This window comes from Schistocerca americana, chromosome 8, assembly GCF_021461395.2.
Source record: "Schistocerca americana isolate TAMUIC-IGC-003095 chromosome 8, iqSchAmer2.1, whole genome shotgun sequence".
NCBI classification, from domain to species: domain Eukaryota; kingdom Metazoa; phylum Arthropoda; class Insecta; order Orthoptera; family Acrididae; genus Schistocerca; species Schistocerca americana.
The window spans coordinates 285858307-285885822 of NC_060126.1; the positions used below are offsets into that span (position 1 = coordinate 285858307).

The following is a 27516-nucleotide window of genomic DNA, read 5'->3' on the forward strand; positions in this document are numbered from 1 at the left end:
ATAAAACCGTCAGCAGACATTGTCAGTGACGATATCACCAAATTGGTCTCTCGTTGGGAGAAATGTATTCATCGCCTGGATGACTATGTAAATATGTAGACATAAAGAATTACGTTGTCGAATGTTACAAAACAACGGTTTTCGATTTAAAAAGATTTAGATGTTGCACTTTAAAAGGCCTTATTTTTCAGCATGTACTCTTAATAACAAGATCATCTTCTGTGCAATGGCACATACAAAATAGTCACCCTTAAAGGATGCAGACAAGAAAATCCATATCGTCGTCGCTTGTAAAGAAAACCATTGTATGCCCTACGGTACTGATGGTTCTTTCGTGTGAAATACTGCTGTTCACCAATACACTTAATTCAGAGCCTATACAATTCACTATACACTGTCTTCCCTCACTCGACTGGTCTACTTACTGCTGTCGGGTACTAAAACACACAGTTAATAGGGAACCCTTGTGTGCATCTCCAGTTGAATCCCGTCCTCTAGCCCACAGACACCGACTACATCAATGGGTTCTCTGTGTCCACGCAACGGCCCTGTGCTGACCATTAGTGAGGTCCCAAGGGCGGCTCTTTGGCGTGTGAGTTGTAGGGAGGTTCCTGTTCTTGGATATCCACCAGCTGGCTGTGCTTATCCACAGCCCCTTCCGCCATGGTCCCAACACCTCTCAGTCATGTGCGCGGAAAACACTTCGTCTTGCGGCACCAGCGCAACAAGTCGCTAAGCGTAATGCTGAGTGAGGACGGAAAACTGTGTTGCTGAACATGGCACAAACTTAACTAAACTGTGATATATTAAAGGTTCACAAGTTTTACTCGCGTCATGGGCCCTGGAAGTGATTCTTCAGTTTCGGATACCTTCTGGGCCTATTTAAAATATCTGATCTACATTACTAAAAGCTGTTGATTAATACTACTACGCGGTACTCTCATGCCGTCCGATTGAGGCGTCGTTCTCTGCTTAAAGAGTCAGTGGATATAAATACTGCTGTGACATATGTTTTGAGCACCGCTTTTTACGTAACTGTTGTCACTTTTCGTAACACGAGCACTTATTTTTCTCTCAGATTTTGTCTTTGTTTCAGCCATCTAGATGAGCGAGACGAAAGCAATATTTGTATTAGATGATTTTGAACACGCAATGTTGATTATTTTCATCATGGCAGCGACAACAGAAACTGTTACTAAACTGTCTCGAATGAAAAAGGGCCACAATTGCACTAAATTGTGTTTATTTTAAACCTTGACCATGGTTTCTGCTATAATAATATAGCCTTCTTGAGAAGTCTTACACACTGGTAAATGAGAAATGTCCTAGCCCAGTGGCTGCGTCAAGACCAATAAAATATCTTCAACAGACATAAACCTGTTTCGAACATAAGTAAAATTACATATGGAACCGTATGTGAGTATAACAGAGGTAGTGACGGAAGACATACGGTGCCATATGTAATTTTACTTATGTTCGAAACAGGCTTATGGCTGTTGAAGTTATTTTAATGGTCTTGACGCAGCCGCTGGGCTAAGACATTTTTCATTTATCAGTGTGTAAGACTTCTCAAGAAGGCTACATTATTATAGCAGAAACCATGGTCAAGGTTTAAAATAAACATAATTTAGTGCAACTGTGGGCTGTTTTTCATTCGAGACGCACTGTTGAGACACAGTGGCAAACCGACTACGACACAAACAGATCCTAATAGCACTTCCATGAACATCTGCAGGTGAGAGAGTAATGGTATCAACTACCTGTAAATGTCGGAAGATTACCTCTGCTTTAAAAGGATGATGAGGGAACAGAAGCACTTAACTTTGGTTTCATATAAGAAAACTCTCCATTACTCGGTACATCACTTCGTACAGTGAAATCGCGAATTGTTTTAGATCTTTCAAATTACGTAAAAGTAGATGCTCTGTTTTCTTGTAACATTTGGCTTAGATCAACATCTGATTTTGCCGTGGATAATTGTTTGCTCGCTACGGGAGGTGACGAGTTTCATACATCGTAAATGTCAGACCTAATGCTTCAAACCAACATATAGTCTAATCAGAAGCCAGATTTTCAGTGTCTTCAAACGAGGTTCCTTCTCAACGTCCCGCCGAACGAGGTAATTACAGAGTGAAAACTAGGTGTCGAGATGGATGATGGACGATACTGAGTCGTTTGAGGGCAACCACGAGAAGACTTCATTCACAATTTTACGTTGACCATCCTGAACGGGAATTTAGTGTGTCTTTCATCAGCTCACTCTAGAGTAGTAGAAGACTGAAGAAGAATGTTAAATTGCAATTCTGTCGACCTTTCAAGATCACACGAATGTTACATTATTCTTACTCCAAATCATGGATCACACAGCAGTATGATATGACCAATACGCGTATGAAGTTTCACACGCTAGGCTTTTCACAGTTCATATTACAGGATTCTAGAGGTTATGGAGGGCCTTCGTAGGTAAAGTTCTGATAAGCAACTCATTTCCGTAAGTGTCCAGTTTGGATTTAATAACGTTGAAGATTGCATCATTATCAAATTTCCCAGTTCACGGCACGCACAGAGGGGAGACAGTGAGATATATGATGTGTGTGCTCCAGAGGCACCCATGACATGGGCTGTGTTTCGAGTACTCGTTGCCGGGTTCTCTCATATGTGACGGAGGACGTCCTCTTCAAATTCGAGGGTGCGGCGTGTCACAGTTAGCCCCCCTAGTTGCGAAATTGCGTTTCTCGCAGACGTTGTGGTAGTGGAACGGAAGTGGTATGTCATCTCATAATTAATACAGGGGCTCAGTTCGTGTGCATAGCGCGAAGCGGGAGTTTTGAAAGAGATCCCATCTTAAAATTTTATTTTATGTCCAAACGGTGCATTTCAAGATATGGATTCCATATCAGAACTTTATCTACTAAGTCTTATCTGTAAGCCCTAGATGTCTGTAAAAGGAACTGTAAATCACCCAATACAGACGCGAACACGCAACCTGTTTTCCGATTCAAGAGGTATATGTGTTTCATATATGCTGGTAGGGCTATAAATGCCACTTATGGGTTGTACTTCTTTCATTTTACATACAAAACTTCACCTCTGTATTAGGTGCGACCCTGTCAACTATGACAATGCCGAATTTTTACTAAGAAAACTTTCAGCTCTCGTTCTTCCCACACAGCCGCATGGACTATGAAATACTGTAAGCTCAACATAATTTTCGGTCTGGTACAACATGATAACCCCAATGTAGGCGATATCAGGTTATCGGTGTTAATGAAACAGTTTACTTCAAATCAACTAAAAATACGCCTTCGTGCACAGTAGTTATAATTGAAGCGTACAATCCAGCTGAATTATGACAATGTCTTTTAGCAACTAGTTTGACCCTCAAAGACGAACAATGAAAAAACAAAAACCGAAAACATTGGTTCACTCTGAGTTATTACATTTCTTGTTACCGAAAACTGGTCTGCAATGTAGCAGTGTGACTGTGAGTCTATAATTTTTGTATGTACGTTCCCTCTCTCTCCCTCCATCCCCTCCCTCCCCCCCCCCCCCCGTCTCTCTCTCTCTCTCTCTCTCTCTCTCTCTCTCTGTGTGTGTGTGTGTGTGTGTGTGTCAGAGAGAGAGAGAGAGAGAGAGAGAGAGAGTTAGAAAATGGATTCAGAGAGGTTAAGTGTTTCTCGTGCTGGTAACGTTTGTGTTGTACATATTTTTCAGATTCTCCTGATTGCTGCTCTCCTTAATGCTATTCTAGCAGCGCCGCAGTTGAATCCAAGAGACGCTACAGTTGTGGTGCTGGAGAATGACTTCAATGGAGTCGATCCGTGGCATTGGAGGTATGTCACTAACGTCTTATACCCAAGACACACCGTATCGCACTTGACATCAATATACTTAAGTAAAATTTTTCCCACGACTACTGATTAAAAACGGAGACGTTCTCTCGGTACCGCTAGAGTAGACAAATGAAACTACTCAAGTATTTTCTTTTACAGACACATTGTTCCAAACATATAGACTATTGTCCTTCAAGAGGAGCTTCACAGATACAACTGTTACCAACTATAAATATATTGACTTAGGTTTCATCTACTAATCATTTTCAGTTTCCACACAGACAAAACGAAACCTCTAACTCCATCCAAATAGACCTCAGGAAGCCTAACGGTACAGGCCGATCAGTGTGTCACCGTCAGCCAATAGGCGTCACTGAATGTGGGTATGGACGGAATGTTCAGCACACCTCTGTGCCGGCCGTCATCAGTTTTCGTGACAGGAGGCGCCACTTCTCAGTCAAGTAGCTTCTTCACTGTCATCGCAAGGGTCGAGTGCACCCTGCTTACCAACAGCTCTCGGCAGGCCCGGACAGTCACATCTCCATGTGTTAGCCAACCCCAACAACTCTTCGATGATATGACGGGTGTCTGTGTCATCACTATGGCGAGGCCATTCGCCGAAGTATTTTGTTGCTTTTCAGGATTACTAAGTCCTGTTTTTGTTGCAGCCCTTCTTTTTGCTATTCCTTATGTAGTAATTCCTATGTGCCACGCCTAACGTTTAGTCATGTAAAACAGAAGGCTCTAAAGCGTTCTTTTGCAGAGTAACATGCTGAAGTTCGGTTCGGTAATGGTGTCACAGAAATAAATTTTAGGGAAATGACCAGTTCTGGAAAGAGGCCTAAGTTGTTTCTGATATACAAGCTTTTAGAGATAAAGTACATGATGTCAAAATCAAAGGCAGGACATTGGTGCTTTATTTGCACCAACATCTGGCCTCTCATTTCAAGTGACTTATAATGAAACATTTGTCCAGCGTTCCAGAGGTTGAAAGAATGAAGTGTGTTTTCACTCCGACATTACAGCGCTGTCGGTGATGGTGTGTAGACTCATTATTGACAAGTGAAGAAAAAGGAATCGGTCACGTCCTCCTTGAAGAAAACCACTGAAAATCTAATTGAAAATTTAGAAATGTGTCGTAAAGTTTTATGGGACCAAACTACTGAGGTCATCGGTCCCTAGGCTTACACACTACTTAATCTAACTTAAACTAACTTACGCTAAGGACGGCACACACACACCCGTACCCGAGGGAGGACTCGAACCTCCAACGAGGGGAGCCGCGCGGATCTGACAAGACGCCACAGACCGCGCGGCCGGAAAATACAATTGTAAACAGTTAGATAGAGGTGTGATCCTCGCACTTACAGAATGCGAACCCAAAGCCGTAAGCATTATGCAGTTTTCTTTGGTTCCATGGAATCAGCCACCTCTAGGTTTACTTACTCCATTGTGTCGTCGATCAACTGATTTATTAAGTTACCCTGGTTTTGTTCGTGTTTACCTTCCTTGTACGTATGCTGTCCAACTTCTGTGGTTTGTCTTGTTTGAGATCTTTAACAGAATTGAGTATTGAGATATTGTCTACAGCGTTAGGTAACTGCAAACAGTCAACAATACTTCCGCAGTGGAATATTCCACATTGATTCTCCCTGAATTTTCTCTTAAAGCTCAACTTAATTATTACTAAATTGTGATCCGTGTGAATCACAATCTTTGTACAGAAACATCAATGGGGCTATATGTGTGATGCTTTAAACTGTTCGCATTTCCAGAATTCAAAAAATTTTACATCTACATTACTAGTCCGTAGAACCATGGACCTTTGAAAGGTACTCACAAATGTTACTACATAACACAGATTGTCGATGTAAGTTCAACAAGACTAATACAGTTCTTATTTTAGAAGTTTTAGAAGAAGGATCTACATTTACCTCCTCAATAAGCCCAGTTACAGTAAAGCATTTGTGTTCAACAACAGAAAATAGTATAACTGGGGCAGCATTCGTTATGAATACGAAAGAAGGGCAGTCAGTGAGCTGCTGTGAACAGTTCAGTGGTACGGTTGTTTTCATCAGACAACAGTAAATCAACGTCGACAACAACAGTTCGTGTATACATACCGACGTCGCAACCAGAAATTGTAGAGATAGAGGAAGTGTATGAGGATATTGTGTGGGTAATTCTTTATGTTAAGAGAGATGAAAATAAAACTCGGTTCTAGGTGAAGGAATAGAAGAAAGTGCTGCAGGACAACATGGGCTTGGCTGTTGGAATGAGAGAGAAGAAGGACTAACTGCGTTCTGCAATGAATTTTGAGTGGTAATAGCGAATGCTCTGTTCAAAGAATCAGAAGATGAGGAGGTATACTTCGAAGAGACCCGAAAACACGAAGATTCCAATAGATTACTTCTGGTCAGACAGATTCCGACGTCGGATATTGGATTGTTAGTCATATTCAGGATCAGATATAGACTCAAATCACAATTTATTAGTGATGAGGAGTAAAGTGAAGTTTAAGAGAATCGTCAGGAAGGATCAGTGTGGAAGGAAGTGGGGTACCGAAGTTCTGAGAAAACATAAGACGCCTTTGACATTCGTTAAGGATGGTGATACTGCAATAAGGAATACCAGAGTTGGCAAGTCAGAGGACTGGACTTCTCTAGAAAGTGCAGTCAGAGATACTGGACAGTATAACACAGAAACAAGTAACGTAACTCAGAAGAAACCTTGAATGACGGAGGGAATATTTCAACTGATCGACGAAAGAAAGAAGCACAAAAATCTCAATAACTTATATTGGCAGAGAAGTGTCACAAAATAACCGCAGTTTTCCCCAACCGTGTCTACTTGTAAGTGACGAAGGGCTACCGTCTCCTTAGCCGAAATGCTCTTGTTTTTGTGGTGCTACTGCCGTCAAAATTCGGCAAGATAAGTTTCCTCTGTCGTATCTGCTGTAAGTGTACAAACGTCTTTCACTGCTGATAGCTTGTGATCAAAACTGAAATCTCTTCCCTGAACGTAGTCACGTCATCACAGATTTTGTTACGAAACTGATAACTGATCGTCGAGCAGAAACTTTTGCCACAGTTGTACCGCAACTTGTTTAAAATTTGCAGTCTGCCTCCTCCTATCCTTGCCGTGAGTCTTTCTCCCAGGCCCTCGTCACACCGATCACCTAGCAGCAAGACAGTGAAGACCATCTTCACGCACATGAAACATAGATGAGGCAAAACATTATGACCGCTGCCCACTGCAAGATCCCATGACATATTGTAGCGTTGCGCGCACGTGGCCCGGTAGGGTGTGTGTATCATTATGCAGGCTGTCCTACAGGGAATTGCCAGGGACGTGACAGGAACGATAATTCGAAGCAAAAAGTCTAATAAAGAAGGGCTATCAAAGGCATGCCTTAACAGCTATGAACTCTTGTTCAGTAGGAGACATGTGTTTCACATGTAGAGAACGTGAACAAGTGCTCGTAACTTTTGTTGTTGTTGTCTTCAGTCCTGAGACTGGTTTGATGCAGTTCTCCATGCTACTCTATCCTGTGCAAGCTCCTTCATCTCCCAGTACTTACTGCAACCTACATCCTTCTGAATCTGCTTAGCGTATTCATCTCTTGGTCTGCCTCTACGAGTTTTACCGTCCACGCTGCCCTCCAATGCTAAATTTGTGATCCCTTGATGCCTCAGAACATGTCCTACCAACCGGTCCCTTCTTCTTGTCAAGTTGTGCCACAAACTCCTCTTCTCCCCAATTCTATTCAATACCTCCTCATTAGTTATGTGATCTATCCATCTAATTATCAGCATTCTTCTGTAGCACCACATTTCGAAAGCTTCTATTCTCTTCTTGTCCAAACTATTTATCGTCCATGTTTCACTTCCATACATGGCTATACTCCATACAAATACTTTCAGAAACGACTTCCTGGCACTCAAATCTATACTCGATGTTAACAAATTTCTCTTCTTCACAAACGCTTTCATTGCCATTGCCAGTCTACATTTTATATCCTCTCTACTTCGACCATCATCAGTTATTTTGCTCCCCAAATAGCAAAACTCCTTTACTACTTTAAGTGTCTCATTTCCTAATCTAATTCCCTCAGCATCACCCGACTTAATTCGACTACATTCCATTATCCTCGTTTTGCTTTTGTTGATGTTCATTTTATATCCTCCTTTCAAGACACTGTCCATTCCGTTCAACTGCTCTTCCAAGTCCTTTGCTGTCTCTGACAGAATTACAATGTCATCGGCGAACTTCAACGTTTTTATTTCTTCTCCATGGACTTTAATACCTACTCCGAATTTTTCTTTTGCTTCCTTTACTGCTTGCTCAATATAGACATTGAATAACATCGGGGATAGGCTACAACCCCGTCTCACTCCCTTCCCAACCGCTGCTTCCCTTTCATGCCCCTCGACTCTTATAACTGCCATCTGGTTTCTGTACAAATTGTAAACAGCCTTTCGCTCCCTGTATTTTACCCCTGCCACCTTCAGAATTTGAAAGAGAGTATTCCAGTCAACATTGTCAAAAGCTTTCTCTAAGTCTACAAATGCTAGAAATGTAGGTTTGCCTTTCCTTAATCTATTTTCTAAGGTAAATCGTAGGGTCAGTATTGCCTCACGTGTTCCAACATTTCTACGGAATCCAAACTGATCTTCGCGGAGGTCGGCTTCTACCAGTTTTTCCATTCGTCTGTAAAGAATTCGCGTTAGTATTTTGCAGCTGTGACTTACTAAACTGATAGTTCGGTAATTTTCAGATCTGTCAACATGTGCTTTCTTTGGGATTGGAATTATTCGGTTCTTCTTGAAGTCTGAGGGTATTTCGCCTGTCTCATACATCTTGCTCACCAGATGGTAGTGTTTTGTCAGGACTGGCTCTCCCAAGGCCGTCAGTAGTTCCAATGGAATGTTGTCCACTCCCGGGGCCTAAGGTACCCATTTTAGCACACATTTATTCTAGAATTTTTTGCACCGAATGATCGTTCCTGTTATATCCCAGAATACTGACTATTTCTTCTGGGACCCCGTATACAATCGGAGCAGAGACGAATGCGAATTACTCTACTGACGATACGGGCCGGAAATGAGAAAAGCCACTGACACAAACGAATTCCATAAATAGCAGATGATTGTGGCTCGTCGCCATAGAACGAGGACCACCTACGTCGTTTCGTGCTTGATGTTTTCTTCGACGCCAATGATATTTTCCAGCAAGAACCTTGTTAGAGTGATTTAGGATGCATGATAGTGAGCTCATTTGACAACATAGGTACCAAATTTGCCTTATCTGAACGCCGATGGAGCATACTTAGGACTCTCTCGAGCGCCAGTTCGGCTCACAAACCGCTAGTCCGACACTTATGGGAACTACGTGTCCTGTGTCTATACATCTGTTGCTTTATATGATCGGCAAGCTACAATCTGTAATCCATTCTTTATTGCTGTCCAGAGGTGCACCAACACAATAATAATGATGTGGTCATAATGCAATGACTTACCAATGTAAAATTCACAGAAATATTCACACCGACCGAAACAAATCTTTCCTCTTACCATCGCCAACTCGTTTTACGTTTGATGTTATCAACGGCGGCTGTTTGAATAAAATGCCCAGTTTTACCAATCTCTAAAATAATGGCGTCCTTATCTCTGACATCTCGCTCTGCTTTCGCGGACTTAGATAATCTTCAGACACATTTCATCATTTCCTGGTCAAAGAGATGTTTTCTAAAATCGAACTATATACGTATCGGCTTCTTGAAGATTTTCTGTTGCCATTTCTTGCAAATTATACGGTACTTCTGTAATTTCAGTTTTTTCACTGTTATGTCTTTTGTACTTCTCTGTAGTCCTTTACGTATGCTTGGACTTCAGTTTAGATATTTCAATGTTTTACTAGTTTGTAAGCAGAACTCTGCCACCTGTGAAAAAGTCTCTTCTAAATTTGATGTGCACTTGTTTGTGTTCTTGCTTTTTGCGTGTTGTTTCTTGTTTCTTGCATTTAGTTTTTGACGTATATTTGCACTACGTTTCGAGACATCTGAAATCGATAGTACGTATCTTCTATAGTGTTTTCTATGAAGCATTTGTTTGTATATTGGATTCCTTGCCGTAACTGCTTCTCACACACTCTAATTTTTGTATTGGTTTGATGCGTAATTTCCAAACGTTTGTCAGTAAGTTTAATAAACACAACAGAGATGTACACCGCAGACTTAAGTCATTGAAAAAATATTCACGTTCGCTATTTACAACAGTCGCCATCCCTTGGATAGCTATTCGATTCAGTGGCTGTAGAAATCACGTAGTTTTGAGGTGAAGAAATCGCCGAGCCATGGTCGGAGCGCATTTTCATCCGGAAAGGAAATTCCTTAAAGATTGTACGACAGAGAATGGGAAAGGTGAAAATGAGAGCGTAATATTAGGCGCATAAAGTGGGTGCCAAATGGCTGCCCAAACAAATTCCTATATAGTGTTTGATGGCAGTCTAGCAGAACGCCGGCTGGCGTTATCATGGGGTAGCATCACTTAACGCAATCTTCCGGTCGTTGTTCTTGGACTGCGTCTGCAACACGTTTCAGTTTTTGACAATAAATGCTAGCAGTGATGATTAGAGCTCGAAAAACCTGTTCGTAGTACGCTTCACTGTCGCTGTTTCATCAGATGCGTAGCATTATCTTTGGTGGATGCCGCAGGTATTTGCTCCTTTTTGGGGCTCAACCACTTCTTTCTTTTCCTTGTGTTAGCATAAAGGCACCACTTCTCGTCACCAGTAACGACTCAGGGTATGAACAGTCGGTGTTGTTCAAGAGCTAGCTGATTATGAGCAAGCGGAGATGAGCATCTAGACATTTGCTCATTCCTGTGATTTCGGCTTAGAGCATACACCCGATTTTTAAACCTTCCCCATTGGAAGAAATGTTGCACGACTCTGGAATAATCACAGTTCATCATATTTGCCCGTTATCAAGTACACTGACGCGGGTCGATGTGGATTATTGCGTTTAAACGATCTTCATTAAACCCTGTAGGTCTTTCTGAACATGGAGACTCAATAACAGTAAAACAATCCTCCTTAATACGAGAAAACACTTTTCTTGGAGTGCTCTGTCCAATACCATTATCCCTACACACGACGCAAGTTTTCCTGACTGCCTCCGCTATTGTCGCCACTCTATTGAGCTCAAACAGAAGAATATGTGGGAAACGTTACGATTTCTCCGCTTAGCACTCCATTTTCTTGCGTCCACAGCTCCAATCAGTGCCTCCAAATGTCAAAGTGACAATGTATAAACTCAAATGCCAACATTGAATTGTAATCGCCGTTGTTGTTGTTGTCGTCTTCAGTCCGAATACTAGTTTGATGCAGCTTTACGTGCTACTCTATCCCGTACGACCTTTTTATTCTCCGAACAGCTACTGAACCTACATCCTTCTAAATCTGCCCCTCCCCCCCCCCCCCCACACAGTTCTGTCTAATACTACTACTAAAGGTGTGTTCCCTTGATGTCTCAGAATGTATTCTTTCAAGTAACCCCTTCTTTTGGTCAAGTTTTGCCACAAATTTCTAGTCTCCCAATTCCATTCAGTATCTCCTCAGTAGGTACATGATTGACCCACGTAATCTTCAAAATTCTTTAGCAGCACCACATTTCGAAAGCTTCTGTTCTCTTTTCGTCTAAGGTGTTCATCGCCCAAATTTCACTTCTAGACATGGCTGCATTCAGGACAGATACCTCCAGGAAAGACCTCCCAACACATAAATCTATATTCGATGATAACAAATTTCTCTTCTTCAGAAACGTTTTTCTCGCCATTGCCAGTCTACATTTTATATCCTCTCTACTTTGGCCATCATCACTGTCTTGCTACCCAAATAGCAAACCATTTTGTCTCGTTTCCTAATCTAATTCCCTTAGCATTATCGGGTTTAATTCGACTACATTCCATTAACCTTCTTTTGCGTTTGTTGATGTTCATCTTAAATCCCTCTTTGAAGACACTGTCCATCCCTTTCCACTGCTCTTCCTTTTTCTGCCTCTGACAGAATAACAGTGCCATCGAGAAACCTTAAGATTTTTATTTCTTTACCCTGAACTTTAATTCCTGTTGCTTGTTTAATGTACAGACAAAGTAACATCGGGGACAGGTTACAACCCTGTCTCACTCCCTTCTCAACCAGGACTTCCTTTCATGCCCTCGGCTGTTATAATTGCCTTCCGTTTCCTGTACAAGCTGTAAATAGTCTTTCGCTCCCTGCTACCTTCAGAATTTCAAGAGAGTATTCCAGTCAACATTGTCAAAAGCTTTCTGAAGGTGCTATTAACGTCGGTTTGCCTTTGCTCAACCTCTCTTCTGTGAGCAGTAGGAGGATCGGTTCTACCTCCGGTGTTCCTACATTTCTCTTCTCCGAAGTCGGTTTCTACCAGTTTTTCCATTCCTCTGTAAGGAATTTGTGTTAGTATTTTGCATCCATGATTTATTTAAACTGATAGTTCGATAATATGAACACGTTAAGCACCTGCTTTCTTTGCAAATGGAATTATTAAATTCTTATCTAAGTCCGAGGGTATACCACCTGTCTCATACAACTCGCACACCAGTTCGTGGCTGCCTCTCCCAAGGCTATCAGTAGTTCTGGCGAAGTATCGTCTAATCCTTGGCATAGTTTCGACTTAGACGTTTGAGAACGGCGTCATATTCTTCACGCAGAATCATATTCCCTATCTCATCTCGGTCTCCGTCCACTTTCCCTTTCTATACTATTGCCTACAAGTTAATCTCCATTGTATAGACCATCCATAAACTCCCTCCATCTTTCAGCTTTCTCTTTGCTTAGGACTGGTTTTCTATCTGAGCTCTTGATATCCATATAGCTGTTTCTCTTTTCCCCGAAGGCCATTAAATTTTTTTTTTTTTAACTACAAAGAGAAAATGACAATCGATAAACAAACACGTAGCACCCAGAATACGAACATGCAAAACGAGAACGCTACGCACTTACGCACCAACCTAATATATCTCCTGGCATTTCCGTAAAACTTCGTAATCTATACTAAACTTTGGAAGATCTTTACTGTCGCAGATAACATAAATTGCCTGCTCAGCGTTCCCAGTTACTTATTTATCCCAGTCGTCTATTAGATATAAAATGAAATGAAATCAGCTCCTAGCGCAAAAAAGACATTTATACGTTTTTAAAATTGTGTATTCTGGATATACTAAAAATGTGTAATCTTTTATAGATTCAACGTAATATTAATGTAAGGTAAAAGATTTTACGCAGAATTTTTTGTTTCTCTTCCAGGTGCTAGATTTAGTGCATTCTTTGCTGAGCCAATTCTAGAGCGAGTAAGATAGTTTCACGTTGGGATGTTTGAGGATCATAAATCTACTCCGCAGTAATTACATGTCTATCCCTGTGAAATTTTGGCCGCGATCGATCACGCAAATGTCCTGAAGTTGGTAGTGAGATCTGGTGGAATGAAGTTAGATGTCTGTCGTCTTCCACATTGTTTTTCGTAGGTTCAAATTCGTATTGAACGTACTGCAGCTATCTCAGAATTATGATTACCTGTCACAATCCCTGTCTCCACAAACAGAAGGGAGTATGTATTTTTTCTTCTGCTAAATTTTCTCTTCTGCGGAAATACCTTCATTTCGGAGTAATTCTTTCGGACGAAGTTAGCGTTTAGTTCCATTTACAAGAACCATAGCTGACCATGTGCCGTATCTATGTCATATAAAGCATCGCCAAGATAAAATACAAATTATCTTGGTGACCGTCTTGTCACATACATACACACAATGACGGAGCGTGGTAAGAGAGCCCAACTTAGCACTGTTTACATTGCAACAGCCAGTTCCTGCTTCCTTGTTTTCTCAATTGTAGCACATTTCGCTCTCTACTGAATTTTTCAAAGTCATCATTAAGACTCGTTCGTGTCATTGTTCTCAACCTATCAAGAGTTTTGGACCGGCTTTACATAAGAAAGTTATAACTGTGTTAAATAAAAAGAAAAAAGAGAGACTATTTGGTTCAACAACGGTTTAACAACGGTTAAGAGAATTCAAAATACGTAATTAGAAAATGGTTCAAATGGCTCTGAGCACTCAACATCTGAGGTCATCAGTCCCCCAACTTTTTAAACCTAACTAACCTAAGGACATCACACAAATCCATGCCACAGGCAGGATTCGAACCTGCGACCGTAGCGGTCGTCGGTTCCAGACTGAAGCGCCTAGAACTGCTCGGCCACGGCGGTCGGCCTCACTCACTGTGCCCGCATCTCGTGGTCGTGCGGTAGCGTTCTCGCTTCCCCCGCGTTCGATTCCCGGCGGGGCCAGGGATTTTCTCTGCCTCGTGATGGCTGGGTGTTGTGTGCTGTCCTTAGGTTAGTTAGGTTTAAGTAGTTCTAAGTTCTAGGGGACTGATGACCATAGATGTTAAGTCCCATAGTGCTCAGAGACATTTGAACCATCACTCACTGTATTTTACACCTGCCGCCTTCAGAATTTGAAAGAGAGTATTCCAGTCAACATTGCCAAAAGCTTTCTCTAAGTCTACAAACGCTAGAAACATAGGTACGTTCATATTATTGCTGAGATGCTCTTAGATTATTATTTTCCATCCATATTTTATAGGTGAAGCAAACGGACCATTTTGTAAAATTGTTTCTGCTTAGAATAACTTTGGTATTCCTTCTGTAAATTCCATCAGTATGGATTCAATATTTATGGTTCGATAGTATGTAGAAATCCACTCCATGACCGGATTGATCACATGTTGACGTGTATGAGTCGTAGTCGTAGACCGGTGGTAGTGTTGCTACGCGTACTTCCTGAATAAGGGCTACGTAGACGTCAGAGAACCGAAGCATGTCACATAGGAGCTGCAGGTTTGGTACAGTGCCGATCATGTTGATGTTCAGTGAGACGAACCGGTACGTTTGTTTCAGTGGTGGTGGACGCGCATCTACCATCATCAAGGGAAATATCAGGACGGCACCGTTAGGAAGTCCCGTCCCATCTGCTGCAGTGCCTCGCTTTTGATGTTAACAGGCAGCCTCGTCGGGGGAGGCAACTCATCCGGAGGAGGGGCGTACATTCCTCAACGTCGTCGGCCCATGCTCCTGTGCCGTGGGTCTGCCCAATGTCCATGGGAATTGCATCGTGGTGAGCTGTCGTCTCAACCTGCGCACCGATCGTTTCATTGTGCGTGACGACCTCCACGGTGGTCCCGTCGTGCGTAGCGTCTTGTTTATCGTGGAAGCTGTCCGCCGACCTCTGCGTGGGGTCGTCTTCGTCGTCTTGGGTGGAGACGCCCAAACAGCCCGTGGCGAGCGTTGTTGGCGCACGTGTTCCTCAGTGTCGGACGACGGCAAGAAGGAGAGTCGATCTGGTTCGAACGCGTCGGTGGGTACAATGAAATTGTCAAACAGGTGTTGTGAGGAAGTACAGGTCTCCTCAGCGTCCGGTGCGGGAACCTGTTCGGCGGCAACGTTGTCAGATGGGACGTCTGCACCGTGTGAAGGTGACTAGGACGGTGGAACGTGCCGATGCCGATCGGTGGTGGTGGTGGTGGGGGGGGGGGGGGGGGGGAGGGTGGAGGTGGGGCGACGGACTGGACGAAAATGTAGACGTGGCAAGATCCGCTGCGTCAGTGAGCGGTAAGGCGGTTATCATGGGTGTGACGGACCCTTCCGACAATGGGAACTGCGCGACACGTCGTTGAATGCATTCAGACCGTAGATGACCTTTCCCGCAACCGGAACAGGTGCAAGGTTGCCCGTCGTACATTATAATGGCACGGCAGCCTCCGATACGTAGATAGGAGGGCATGTGTTTCTGCAACTCGATGCGGACCTCTCTGACGCCGTTTAAAATGGGATGGATTTGAAATTGTACCCATCGTTCGGTGACATGTTCCTGAACGGACAGAGCGCCGCGATGACGACGTCTGCAGGTAGTTCGAACGGCAGTTAGAAGATCCTTATCATTCGTATGCCGAGACATTCGTGATCGACGGTAACGAGTCCGACGTTGCCGTCGGAATGACAGAAGCGCAGTCCACGTTTTGCCTCTTGAAGCACCTTGTCGCACACCGCAGCGTGGTATTTTAACTTCATCGCGAATAAATCGTTCTACCTCCAGGCCCTTGGATCGGGCGAAGTCGGAACAAAAGTTGTACACCATGGTAGACTAGAAGGGCCCGCATCTCGTGGTCGTGCGGTAGCGTTCTCGCTTCCCACGCCCGGGTTCCCGGGTTCGATTCCCGGCGGGGTCAGGGATTTTCTCTGCCTCGTGATGGCTGGGTGTTGTGTGCTGTCCTTAAGTTAGTTAGGTTTAAGTAGTTCTAAGTTCTAGGGGACTGATGACCATAGATGTTAAGTCCCATAGTGCTCAGAGCCAGCCAGACTAGAAGGAAAACGGCACTTACAGCGGCCGAAGTAAACACAAACACACGGTCACACGGTGAGCTCCTCGCCTGCAGCGCTCTGGCGTGTGACCGCCTCGCAGCACTGCCGGCGGCAGACTGTCAACTGAACTAACTAAGCACGCCTCATGACCCGTCCTCACAGCTTCACTTCCGGCAGTACCTGATCTCACTCCTGACAGAAAAGAAACTGCGGAGACATTGCTCTGCCGCGGCCTTTGGGATGTTTCCAGAATGAAATTTTCACTCTGAAGCGCAATGTGAGCTGATATGAAATTTCCTTGCAGATTAAAACTGTGTGCCAGACGGAGACTCGAACCTGGGCTCTTTGCTGTACCAACTTTTTTTTCCGCCCCAGGACAGGAAAGGGAAAATAAAAAAGGTCGACTTGCCACTGCCACTTGTGTCCTAACCAAAAAAGGAACTGCAACTCTTTAGGCGTTGGCGCCTACCTACTACTATCCCAAAACAACTAACATCGTACTGAAAAGGTGTAGGAAAGGAAGAATGCAGGAAAGTGTCAACAAGTTGAAGTTGGTCGATGATGACAGAGGGCCGCACACAGGTAATGTCGTGGAAATTGGTCAGTAGGCCCTTGTGTGATGCTGGAATCTCCACCGAGGACCATTTCATCCACGTTACCCTCAAAAAGCAGCGTTACCTCGCCAGCAAGAAGGGTGAATCATTTATGACGTCGACTGGAACCTGATGGCGCATATACATTGAGGATGCAGATGCCGAACAGCGTGAGGGCTATACCTCTAGCATTAGGTAGGTACACTACGTCTTCCGCAGGGAGTCCTGAGTGGAGGAGGGTGGCGGTTCCGCTACCATTGTGAGAGGCACGGGAGATGTGTGCCGTGTAACCATTGGGGGCGTAGAAATCAGTGACAGTTCTTGGAGGAGGGCAATGTTGACATCAGCAGCGTAAATGGTCTCTCAGAACATTGCCAATGGTGGCCAGGTTCACCGTCGCGATGCAGTGGTGCCGTGGACGTGCTCCCGCTATTGGCACAAAAGTCTGGCAGAGATGTCTGGCCAGCATGAAACATCCGGTGCAAACACTGTGGCAATCACTAGTTCGAAAGTGGGTCAGGCATCATTGTGGGGCACTGCCTGATAGGTAAGCCACTATCTTGATCTGCTGTATCGTCAGTCCAGGAGACTGGAAAAGGTGGCAGGCGACTGTCGTACTCATTGTGGGCTGGTTGTGGTGAGACAGCCGTGGCAGGATCCAGGGTACCTCTCTGCATGGGGTCCATCGTGGTCAGGTGGGATAACAGGCAGTGGAAAAGACATCAGGAGCGGCCACTCCTGTCGTCTGGGCGCTCGAAGGGAGATCACTGTCTCGTATCTGGTCCACTGCCCGTGATGCCACATGAAGAAGTTTATCGTCGGAGGGCGTTCGACTTTTCTTCCGTTTTCAGGGTGACCGCTGCTTTCAGAGACGCTGGTCTGTGTCAGAATGTGGACGTTCACTGTCGAAGGTCGTGCCTGTCTGAAGAAAAGCAGAGTTAGGCACTTCACTCTCATCGATGTCCATGGCAGCGGGTGAGCTGGTCATCAAGCCCTGGAGAATTGATGGTCGCGCAGTTGCCGGAGGAGATGGTGCCGGTGAGGCCTCGGCGGCACCGTAATTCCCACTGAGGAGTGCCGGTGAAGTGACGAAGTGACGAATCGGGTTGCGCACCGCTGTGGCTAGCTGTCTGGCAAAGAAGTGACGTCGCTTTTGGATCTGCGTCACTGGTCGGGATCTGTAGCAAACGGCAACGGAGACAATCAGACCGAACAAGGCCCTCTCGTCCACATCCAGCACACGCCCGCAGCTGGCCATCATACACAACGATGGCTCGCACGCCAACTATCAGCTGTTACGACAGATCGAACTTCACTTGACGGACTCCATTCAACACGGGGTATGAACGTCTGCCATTTTTACGCGATGTGGACCACAACACCGGTGTGTGGTCGATAGGCTTCGATGACCACGTCTTGAAGCACTTCGAAAGCGAGCTCAAAAAACTGAATTGTTCAAAGATCGAAACCATCTCCCCAATATGCCCGTCAGGATGCTTAAGCTTGAGTTCGTGTGTGTGTTGTGGAACTAAGGCAGCACATGCTTCCTCCGTTGTCATTTTAATATAGACGGTACTACCAGTGATAGAGAATACCTATCACTTATCGTGTCTAAGCTTAGCTCTTCGCGAGTGCATTGTGCGATTTCATAAGCGCATAGTCATGCATGTTCGGTTTGGAATGTTACTTTAAGTGTCGCTCGGCGGTAACAGTGCGCCATGAGGTACAATAATAATGCACGCTACACGCCACAAGTACCGCGACGCGGATGAAAACAAGTCCGGTGCGAGGAGCCGGTCCTCGACTGCTAACTAAGCTACCCATGCACGTCTTCACAGCTTCACTTCCGCCAGTACCTCGACTCCTACCTTCCAAATTTCACAGAAACTCTCCTGCGAAATTTGCAGAACTAGCACTCCCTGGGAGGTACCGAGTTCGAGACTCGGTCGGGCGGCTGCTTCTATGGCGTAAGCCAGAACAATGCGGCTTAAGCCTCTGTGAAGAATGGCCGCATGTTTTCCAATGAGGAAGCACACACAGGCAGCAGGGCAGCGACACTGACGGCAGCGGACACATACCTGCTGCTACCTGAATTGACCGAAATCTGCCTGCCTGCTAGTCTGTCAGAATGGAGGATCGCTCACGTCAGCTACCCTGCAGTCTTTGTCAAACGATATTACATGAACTATTCAGTGAAACGTTTAGGTTCTCTGTTACTTACAGCTTCATATGTCTTGAAGAACTCTCTGCCTTTTAGTTAAAGGTCATAGTTATTATGATATTAAGGGACTACGTAAATGACCTTACGAAATTCGAATAGTGTTCAATGAAAACTAGAAGTCTCTATGAATTTGCATTTGCTTCACGTTAGACCACACATTTGTTACAACCCATCGAGCTCAGGGGTCGTAACAAGTCACGACAGAGAGGTATGGTTTGGGAGGAAGGAAAACCTCGCGCCGAAGCGTGCAGAGAAACACAGGCTAGTGTGTAATTGACTTTATTAAATCGACGATACACAGCGGGCCTTTGGCTGAACTCGGCGATGGCGAATGCCAATGGCGGAACCTGCAGCGTCGGCGCCCAGTCCTCCAGAATTGCAGACGTAGTGCTCCTATTCACGCACGCCACAGGTAAGTAAGTGCATATTGCTCTTTTGGAGACTTAGCTAAAGTGTTGAATTCACCTTGAATGTTGAGAGGGGATCAGTATTGGCCTCCCATCTCGAGAAAATGGATTGTATTAGGCAGTGGTTGTTAAACTTATCTGCTTAAGTTCCAATATTGACGTTCTAGGGTAACACGTGGGGCCGCTTAAGAGAGGGTGACAAGGGGTGAGGCAGAGGGGGGGGGGTGGAGGGGGGGGGGTGGGGGGGGGAAGTGAGCATTCAAACAGATACTCAATTTTCAGCAAACTATGGTTATTAATAGAAGTTTACCACTTACACGCTTTGAAACTACAATTCTAGGGTATCACACCAACTATTTTTAAGTGAAAATGAAAATAATATATTCTGAAGTCCAAGGGCTACACGTTTGTTTTTCTGATTTTGGGCACTTTTACTAGGTATCGTCACACTCTAATACCTGAAAGGGTAACAAGCGGATGCAACAGACAGTTTACAATCGGAATTTTGTGTTAGTCCCAATATGATACAACCGATACGTTTTTTAATTCTGGAACTTAATCAATTCAAAATTGCTACAATGATAGCTCTGTACATAAACGGCTAATTTTAATATTTAATTGGAGATATGTAGGTACTACTGAATATTCATTACTGGTTACGCTTTTCTGAAGCTACTTGAAGATTAAACGGTGAGGTGAAAGTAAATTGCTCCTTTTATTGCGGTTTTAATGGTTTCTTGTAATCCAGTCTGTTCTCAATAATTAACTGATGGTACTGAATTTTACGATAGTATTATGTTTCTAAGGCTCAATGATTTGGGAAATACGAATAGAGCCGGCCGCGGTGGTCTAGCGGTTCTGGCGCTGCAGTCCGGAATCGCGGGACTGCTACGGTCGCAGGTTCGAATCCTGCCTCGGGCATGAGTGTGTGTGATGTCCTTAGGTTAGTTAGGTTTAAGTAGTTCTAAGTTCTAGGGGACTTATGACCTAAGATGTTGAGTCACATAGTGCTCAGAGCCATTTGAACCAATACGAATAGATACAACCCGAACAGTACACGATCTTTCAGATCCTGTGAGTTAACGGCTAAAGGCGCTCACCTCACATGCGTTTTACTTCATCAAAGATGCTGATAATGTATTTTTCCTTGACTAGTGATCAGTTTTGCAGATTGGCAGAGTGCACAACTTCATAGCTATGAAACATAATCTCTCAACAACGACTATTACTCTGGAGCCAAAAAAAAGGAACATAGGTTTATTGCTAGAACGCAGTAAATTCCTCTTGAAAACGAGCTGCAACTACTCATGAAGATGAAAATAGATTATATCATTAACACATCAAAGGATATTTGAGATGAAACAGTTCAGTAATCCATTTTGAATGAGGGTAGAAACAAAAAGGTGGTGCACTGTGTACTGTGAATTGTTTTCGTATTTCTCAGGTCATTGAAGTGCAAAATAAATTCCTTTGCAGATTCCTTTGGAAGTCTTTAATCCCCGCTGGTCACTATTAAAATTGCGTTAGATTACAGTACTTTACCGAAATCATAGTAGGAGTGATTTACGAGCGCCAGACTTCCTGCCTTTGTTCTTCTTCAGAAGACCGTCACCAGTGGCGCATTTTGGGTAACGCAAACATGTATCTTGTTGGCATCTTAAAATTTACTTATTTTGTAGCAACAAAGCGGAGTTTACATAATGTCACCTCACTAATATGCTAACGCAGTTGCAGTTACAGATGAATCATGAGACCGTTGTTCATTCAACAAGGAACTGCTGACAAATCAGATCAATAGCTTAATGAAAACAACTTTCTGAGTATATAAATAAACATGTAATTTATTCACTTGTCTTGTCGCAAAACGACAAACATATGAAGTAATGGTAGAAAATAATTGTCAGATTTCATTTATCCAGATCTGTGTAGTCAATATTTTACGAAAAAATCCATATCAATTGAAGCTAACTCTCCTTTCGACAGTTATCGATGACATTTAAAAAATTACATTATTCCACTGAAAAATTCCATAGTTACTTGTACCGTATATCATGTTAGATAATGTAAATCTGTATGTTAACCATATGCAAAAATATTCTCCTGTTGCCTCATGTCATTTACCAAACTCTCGTTTTAAGCTCTCGAACCGTTGAGGTGATGTGAAGGATATTATGAGTAATGTTCCAATGTGTGTGAAATCTTATGGGACTTAACTGCTAAGGTCATCAGTCCCTAAGCTTACACACTATTTAACCTAAATTATCCTAAGGACAAACACACACACCCATGCCCGAGGGAGGACTCGAACCTCTGCCGGGATCAGCCGCACAGTATTATGAGTATTTCATCATCTGGCGCACGATCGGAATTTTTAGGCATATACTGAATGCCTTGCAAGTTTAAAGAAAAATTCAGTACATTAACTATATGGCGTACACATCATGTGTTGTGTAACGTGTGCCAAAAGCAAATTCATAACGACCTGTATTTTTAATTGCGGCATCTTAGATTTTCATGCAGTGTGTAACTTATACGCAAAATATCACTAACTATGACGAATAACGAAATGATCAGCACTTTACCATGAAGGTAGCGTAAAAGTCCGTAATTAGCGTAGAAATCAAACATTTTTTAATGAATAGTTTCTTTGAAATCGTGGGAGAAATAGTGCAGAGCAGCAGGTGCGGGCGCGACGTGGCACTGTTGCCCCGTGACTAGCGGGATAACCAGTGTTCTGTATGTGTAGCCGTAGCTCGAGACCGCACTGGACAACACAGCTGATCGGCACGCAGATAAGGCCGCCATTGTTTCTGCTAAAAAAATGTTCAGATGTGTGTGAAATCTTATGGGACTTATCTGCTAAGGTCGTCAGTCCTTAAAGCCGTCGGCACATGGACTGTGCTGTCGAACGTTAACGTTGAGCGTGTCAAGTTCAACGTGGTGCAGAACGCTCAGGAACGATGCGACTTCCGCATACGGTACGTGGGCCCCAACGTGGTATACGCGATCGCAACGCACTCCAGCGGCAGTTGAGGGATGTTTCTAGTTCGTAAATCACGCTGTTTACTCAACGGGCGCGGGTAATATTCCCACATTAGCTCTTTTAAAACGTACATTTCCACAATCGTCCACGAAAAGGAAAGTACCATGTCCATTACAAACAGTGCGGTACAAATTCGGAATACTTCTCCGCATCAGATAAACATTTTTTCATCATTTCCACATTTTAGTAAAACCCCAAGGTCAGTGTTACTTGACCACTGTTCCTACGCAGTAGCAGAACCTTTGTAACATGTGAACTACGAAGCGTAAAAGAAAAAGGAGCAAAATATCTGTATACAAGTAGCGCAAGCTGTCCTGTAGATTAAGCCAACCGAACAAAGTCACCCCTCAAAAAAGGTTAACTTATATTTACATAACATCAAATATTATAGTATACAGGGTGAGTCACCTAACATTTAAGATGGATGTATTTCGTAAACCACATCAAATACTGACGAATCGATTCCACAGACCGAACGTGAGGAGATGGGCTAGTGTAATTGGTTAATACAAACCATAAAAAAATGCACGGAAGTATGTTTTTTAACACAAACCTACGTTTTTTTTTAAATGGAACCCCTTTAGTTTTGTTAGCACATCTGAACATATAAACAAATACGTAATCAGTGCCGTTTGTTGCATTGTAAAATGTTAATTACATCCGGAGATATTGTAACCTAAAGTTGACGCTTGAGTACCACTCCTGCGCTGTTCGATCGTGTGTTTCGGAGAGCACCGAATTACGTAGGGATCCAAAGGGAACTGTGATGGACCTTAGGTACAGAAGGGACTGGAACAGCACATTACGTCCACTTGCTAACACATTTTTATTGGTCTTTTTCACTGACGCACATGTACATTACCATGAGGTGTGAGGTACACGTACACACATGGTTTCCGTTTTCAATTACGGAGTGGAATAGAGTGTGTCCCGACGTGTCAGACCAATTGATGTTCAATGTGGTGGCCATCATTTGCTGCACACAATTGCAATCTCTGGCGTAATGAAAGTCGTACACGCCGCAGTACATCTGGTGTAATGTCGCCGCAGGCTGCCACAATCCGTTGTTTCATATCCTCTGGGGTTGTAGGCACATCACGGTACACATTCTCCTTTAACGTACCCCACAGAAAGAAGTCCAGATGTCTAAGATCAGGAGAACGGGCTGGCCAATTTATGCGTCCTCCACGTCCTATGAAACGCCCGTCGAACATCCTGTCAAGGGTCAGCCTAGTGTTAATTGCTGAATGTACAGGTGCACCATCATGCTGATACCACATACGTCGACGCGTTTCCAGTGGGACATTTTCGAGCAACGTTGGCAGATCATTCTGTAGAAACGCGATGTATGTTGCAGCGGTTTGGGCCCCTGCAATGAGGTGAGGACCAATGAGGTGGTCGCCAATGATTCCTCACCATACATTTACAGTCCACGGTCGCTGTCGCTCTACCTGTCTGAGCCAGCGAGGATTGTCCACGGACCAGTAATGTATGTTCCGTAGATTAACTGCCCCGTGGTTTGTGAAACCCGCTTCATCGGTAAACAGGTAGAACTGCAACACATTCTCTGTTAATGCCCATTGACAGAATTGCACTCGATGATTAAAGTCATCACCATGTAATTGCTGATGTAGCGACACATGAAACGGGTGAAAGCGGTGACGATGCAGTATGCGCATGACACTACTTTGACTCAGTCCACCGGCTCTCGCAACGTCCCGTGTACTCATGAGTGGGTTCATGGCAACAGCAGTTAACACACCAACTGCACCCGCTTCTCTTGTGAAGGGCCTGTTGCGGACCCGTTTGCGTGCTGCGACCATACACGGTCGTCATCGTAAACATGTCCCTGCAGATGCTGCTCGCCGACCGTGGCCCGTGTTTGTTACAAAAAAATGGTTCAAATGGCTCTGAGCGCTATGGGACTCAACACCTTAGGTCATAAGTCCCCTAGAACTTACAACTACTTAAACCTAACTAACCTACGGACATCACACACACCCATGCCCGAGGCAGGATTCGAACCTGCGACCGTAGCAGTCCCGCGGTTCCGGACTGCAGCGCCAGAACCGCACGGCCACCGCGGCCGGCTGTTTGTTACAACACGCAACTGAACGTCGGAGGTTTCAAGCGTCAACTTTAGCTTACAATATCTCCGGATGCAACAAACGGCACTGATTACGTATTTCTTTATATGTTCAGATGTGCTAACAAAACTAACGGGGTTCCATTTAGAAAAACATAGGTTTGTGTTAAAAAACATACTTCCGTGCATTTTTGTATGGTTTGTATTAAGCAATTACACTAGCCCCTCTCCTCGCGTTCGGTCTGTGGAATCGGTTCGTCAGTATTTCATGTGGTTTACGAAATATATCCAGCGGTGACGTTAGGTGACTCACCCTGTATGCCTATATTAAACTAATAATAACGTATCAGAACTTAATAAAAATGCAATTGACAAGAAAAAAAAATTGGAAGTGTCAAGACGCGAACCATCGCCCCGACGAAATGTCTACAAAACACTAATGCTACTCATTACGCTAAACCAACATCACATTGCTCTTGTCTATTGATATTACCTTATAGCTTGCTGAAAACCTTAGTCGTAGATATGCTACTAATTGAAATTTAATTATAACAAATTGTACCAAGAACAATGCGTTTTGGGTACATCTTCAGTGTGTCGCTTCCTTCAAATAGCCTACTCTCACAACACGGAAGTTACAATAATCTTTTGCCACGAATATGATGTTTCTCATTATTTTATTGGAACGAATCACACAGTTAACAAGGGGTTTTCCGGTGATTCTCAATTTGCTGGTGCTCAGAAACGGCATATATACATACAGGCTTGAAATGAATGCCAATATGGCGCCTCACAACTCTGTACTGAAGGGAGACGGCGTGCGTGTGACGTAGGTGGCGTTGTGCCATCTCATTGGTCAACGCTCAGACGCACGCTCAGAACATCTGACATGCCAGATCTTGCTCTGCACGTTCGGAAAGACTCCCGAACGTGCTATTCCACGCTACGACGTCAAAAACTCGGCACGCTAAACGCTTAACGTTCGGATGCACGGTCCGTGTGCCGACGGCTTAAGCTTCCACACTACTTAACCTAAATTATCCTGAGGACTAACACAGACACCCATGCCCGAGGGAGGACTCGAACCTCCGCCGGGACCAGCCGCACAGTCCATGACTGCAGCGCCTAAGACCGCTCGGCTAATCTCGCGCGGCCCTGTTTCTGTTCTTACACTAATGCCTGTGCAGGTACGAGACGAGCAACGGCATCCGGCAGGAGCAGTTCGGCTCTGAGGGTGACGGCACTAGCTTGAGGGGCAGCTTCTCGTGGCAGCCGTCGGACGCGGGCGGCGCAACCTACAGCGTCACCTACGAGGCCGACGAGAACGGCTACCGGCCCAAAGTCTCTTTCGGCACAGGTCCCGTCGCGGTGCGCCCCACATCTCCGCCGCCGTCGCCGCCGCCGAACGAATTCCCGGTCCCACATGTGGTGTTCCTTGGTAGCAACACCGCACTTTCTCTGATCGGCTGAGTGGCCCGTCACTTCCTGTCACAGCATCACTTAAGTGCCTAATATTTCAAAACTAATTTCTGAAGTGACGTCAAAATCGTCAAGAAAGTATGCAACATCTACCGCTGTCAGCTGGAGTGTAGCAGATAACAGCCAATGTCTTCGTGAGAAGTTCTTGGGGAGTGCTTTGGTATTTGAACAAACGCGATAGCCACAGAAAGAAAACTTATTAAAATTGTTGTAAAAATGAATTAATTTTATCTGTACACTATATTGAGGGGTATGTCTATTTTTTCTGTTTTAAAGTTTATGTTATTTACAATGACAAAATTTCTGTATACCTTACACATTATGGCACATGTGCAAAGACAATACTCAAATGTCTTATAAACATACTTTCCAATCGATAAATACGTAATCCCCCCAAAGAGCAAATATAATATCGAATTATTTAGATATACCTACATAAAAATTCTCTGTCAAGTCAGACCTGGCTCAGACAAAAGAAAAATCCTTAAACATTTCCAGATATTGATAACTAAAATATTGTTGTAGTTATATGTAAGAACTGAAGATGATGTCACTCAAAAATATTTTTGGTGTGAATTATCTCTAATTATCACATTAAAAATGTGACTGTCTATGTCTATTCATTTTTTCTTCGAATGGTGTCCTAAAAATAATGATACTATTAAGTACATGTTTTCTTCATCATGCATCTCCCGCGATTGTACGCTGCAGTCGCTTCGATATAAATGAAAATAAACAAAAAGTATTCCATATTATTCTAGAACACCACCAAACGCACTACGGTCGCAGGTTCGAATCCTGCCTCGGACATGGATGTATGTGATGTCCTTAGGTTAGTTAGGTTTAAGTAGTTCTAAGTTCTAGGGGACTTATGACCTCAGATGTTAAGTCCCATAGTGCTCAGAGCCATTTTTTGAATCACCAAACGCAAAAACAACTTGCGACTTCCGCATGTATTAAACTCGATATTAATGAATGTGTATAGGATTTGACTGCTTTAAATCACTTTAGAATAGAACTTTTAGCTGTAATATATGAGTAATATCCAGAGTAAAAGTTTACTGAAAGCTACAAAGATAGTAACTCATTTTGCAGGAAGTGAGATATGCAAACTGAGAATCTATGAGGAAAATGAACATACGACAGATAAAAATCAAGCAACGATTACAAAATCTTACAAAATCATGGCTATACTTTGACGAAAGGCGGACACCATTTTTTAGCATAAACATTTAGACAAATTCTGGCTAAGCACCAAATTCAGATGTACAGAGTTCACGTCTCAGTCTGTACTACGATTTGCTCTCTCATTTATTACTTCTTTTACCTCTGGCAGTGACTTATAGTTGAAAAAAAAAGGCAAGGTGCACAATGGTTCGCAAGTCACATTAAACATTATGTCCACCATAAATTGA

General features: G+C 43.7%; 1 protein-coding gene across 1 annotated transcript in view; it reads left to right on the plus strand.

The window, feature by feature from the left end:
* LOC124545095 (endocuticle structural glycoprotein SgAbd-5-like) overlaps nucleotides 1–26591 on the plus strand; it is a 36682-nt gene extending 10091 nt beyond the window's left edge. Inside the window, exons 2-3 of the mRNA XM_047123908.1 lie at nucleotides 3715–3833; nucleotides 25810–26591. Coding sequence (XP_046979864.1) covers nucleotides 3715–3833; nucleotides 25810–26092 — 402 coding nt within the window. The 3' untranslated portion in view covers nucleotides 26093–26591. The remainder of the gene's footprint in view (nucleotides 1–3714; nucleotides 3834–25809) is intronic.
* Nucleotides 26592–27516: the final 925 nt, after the last annotated feature.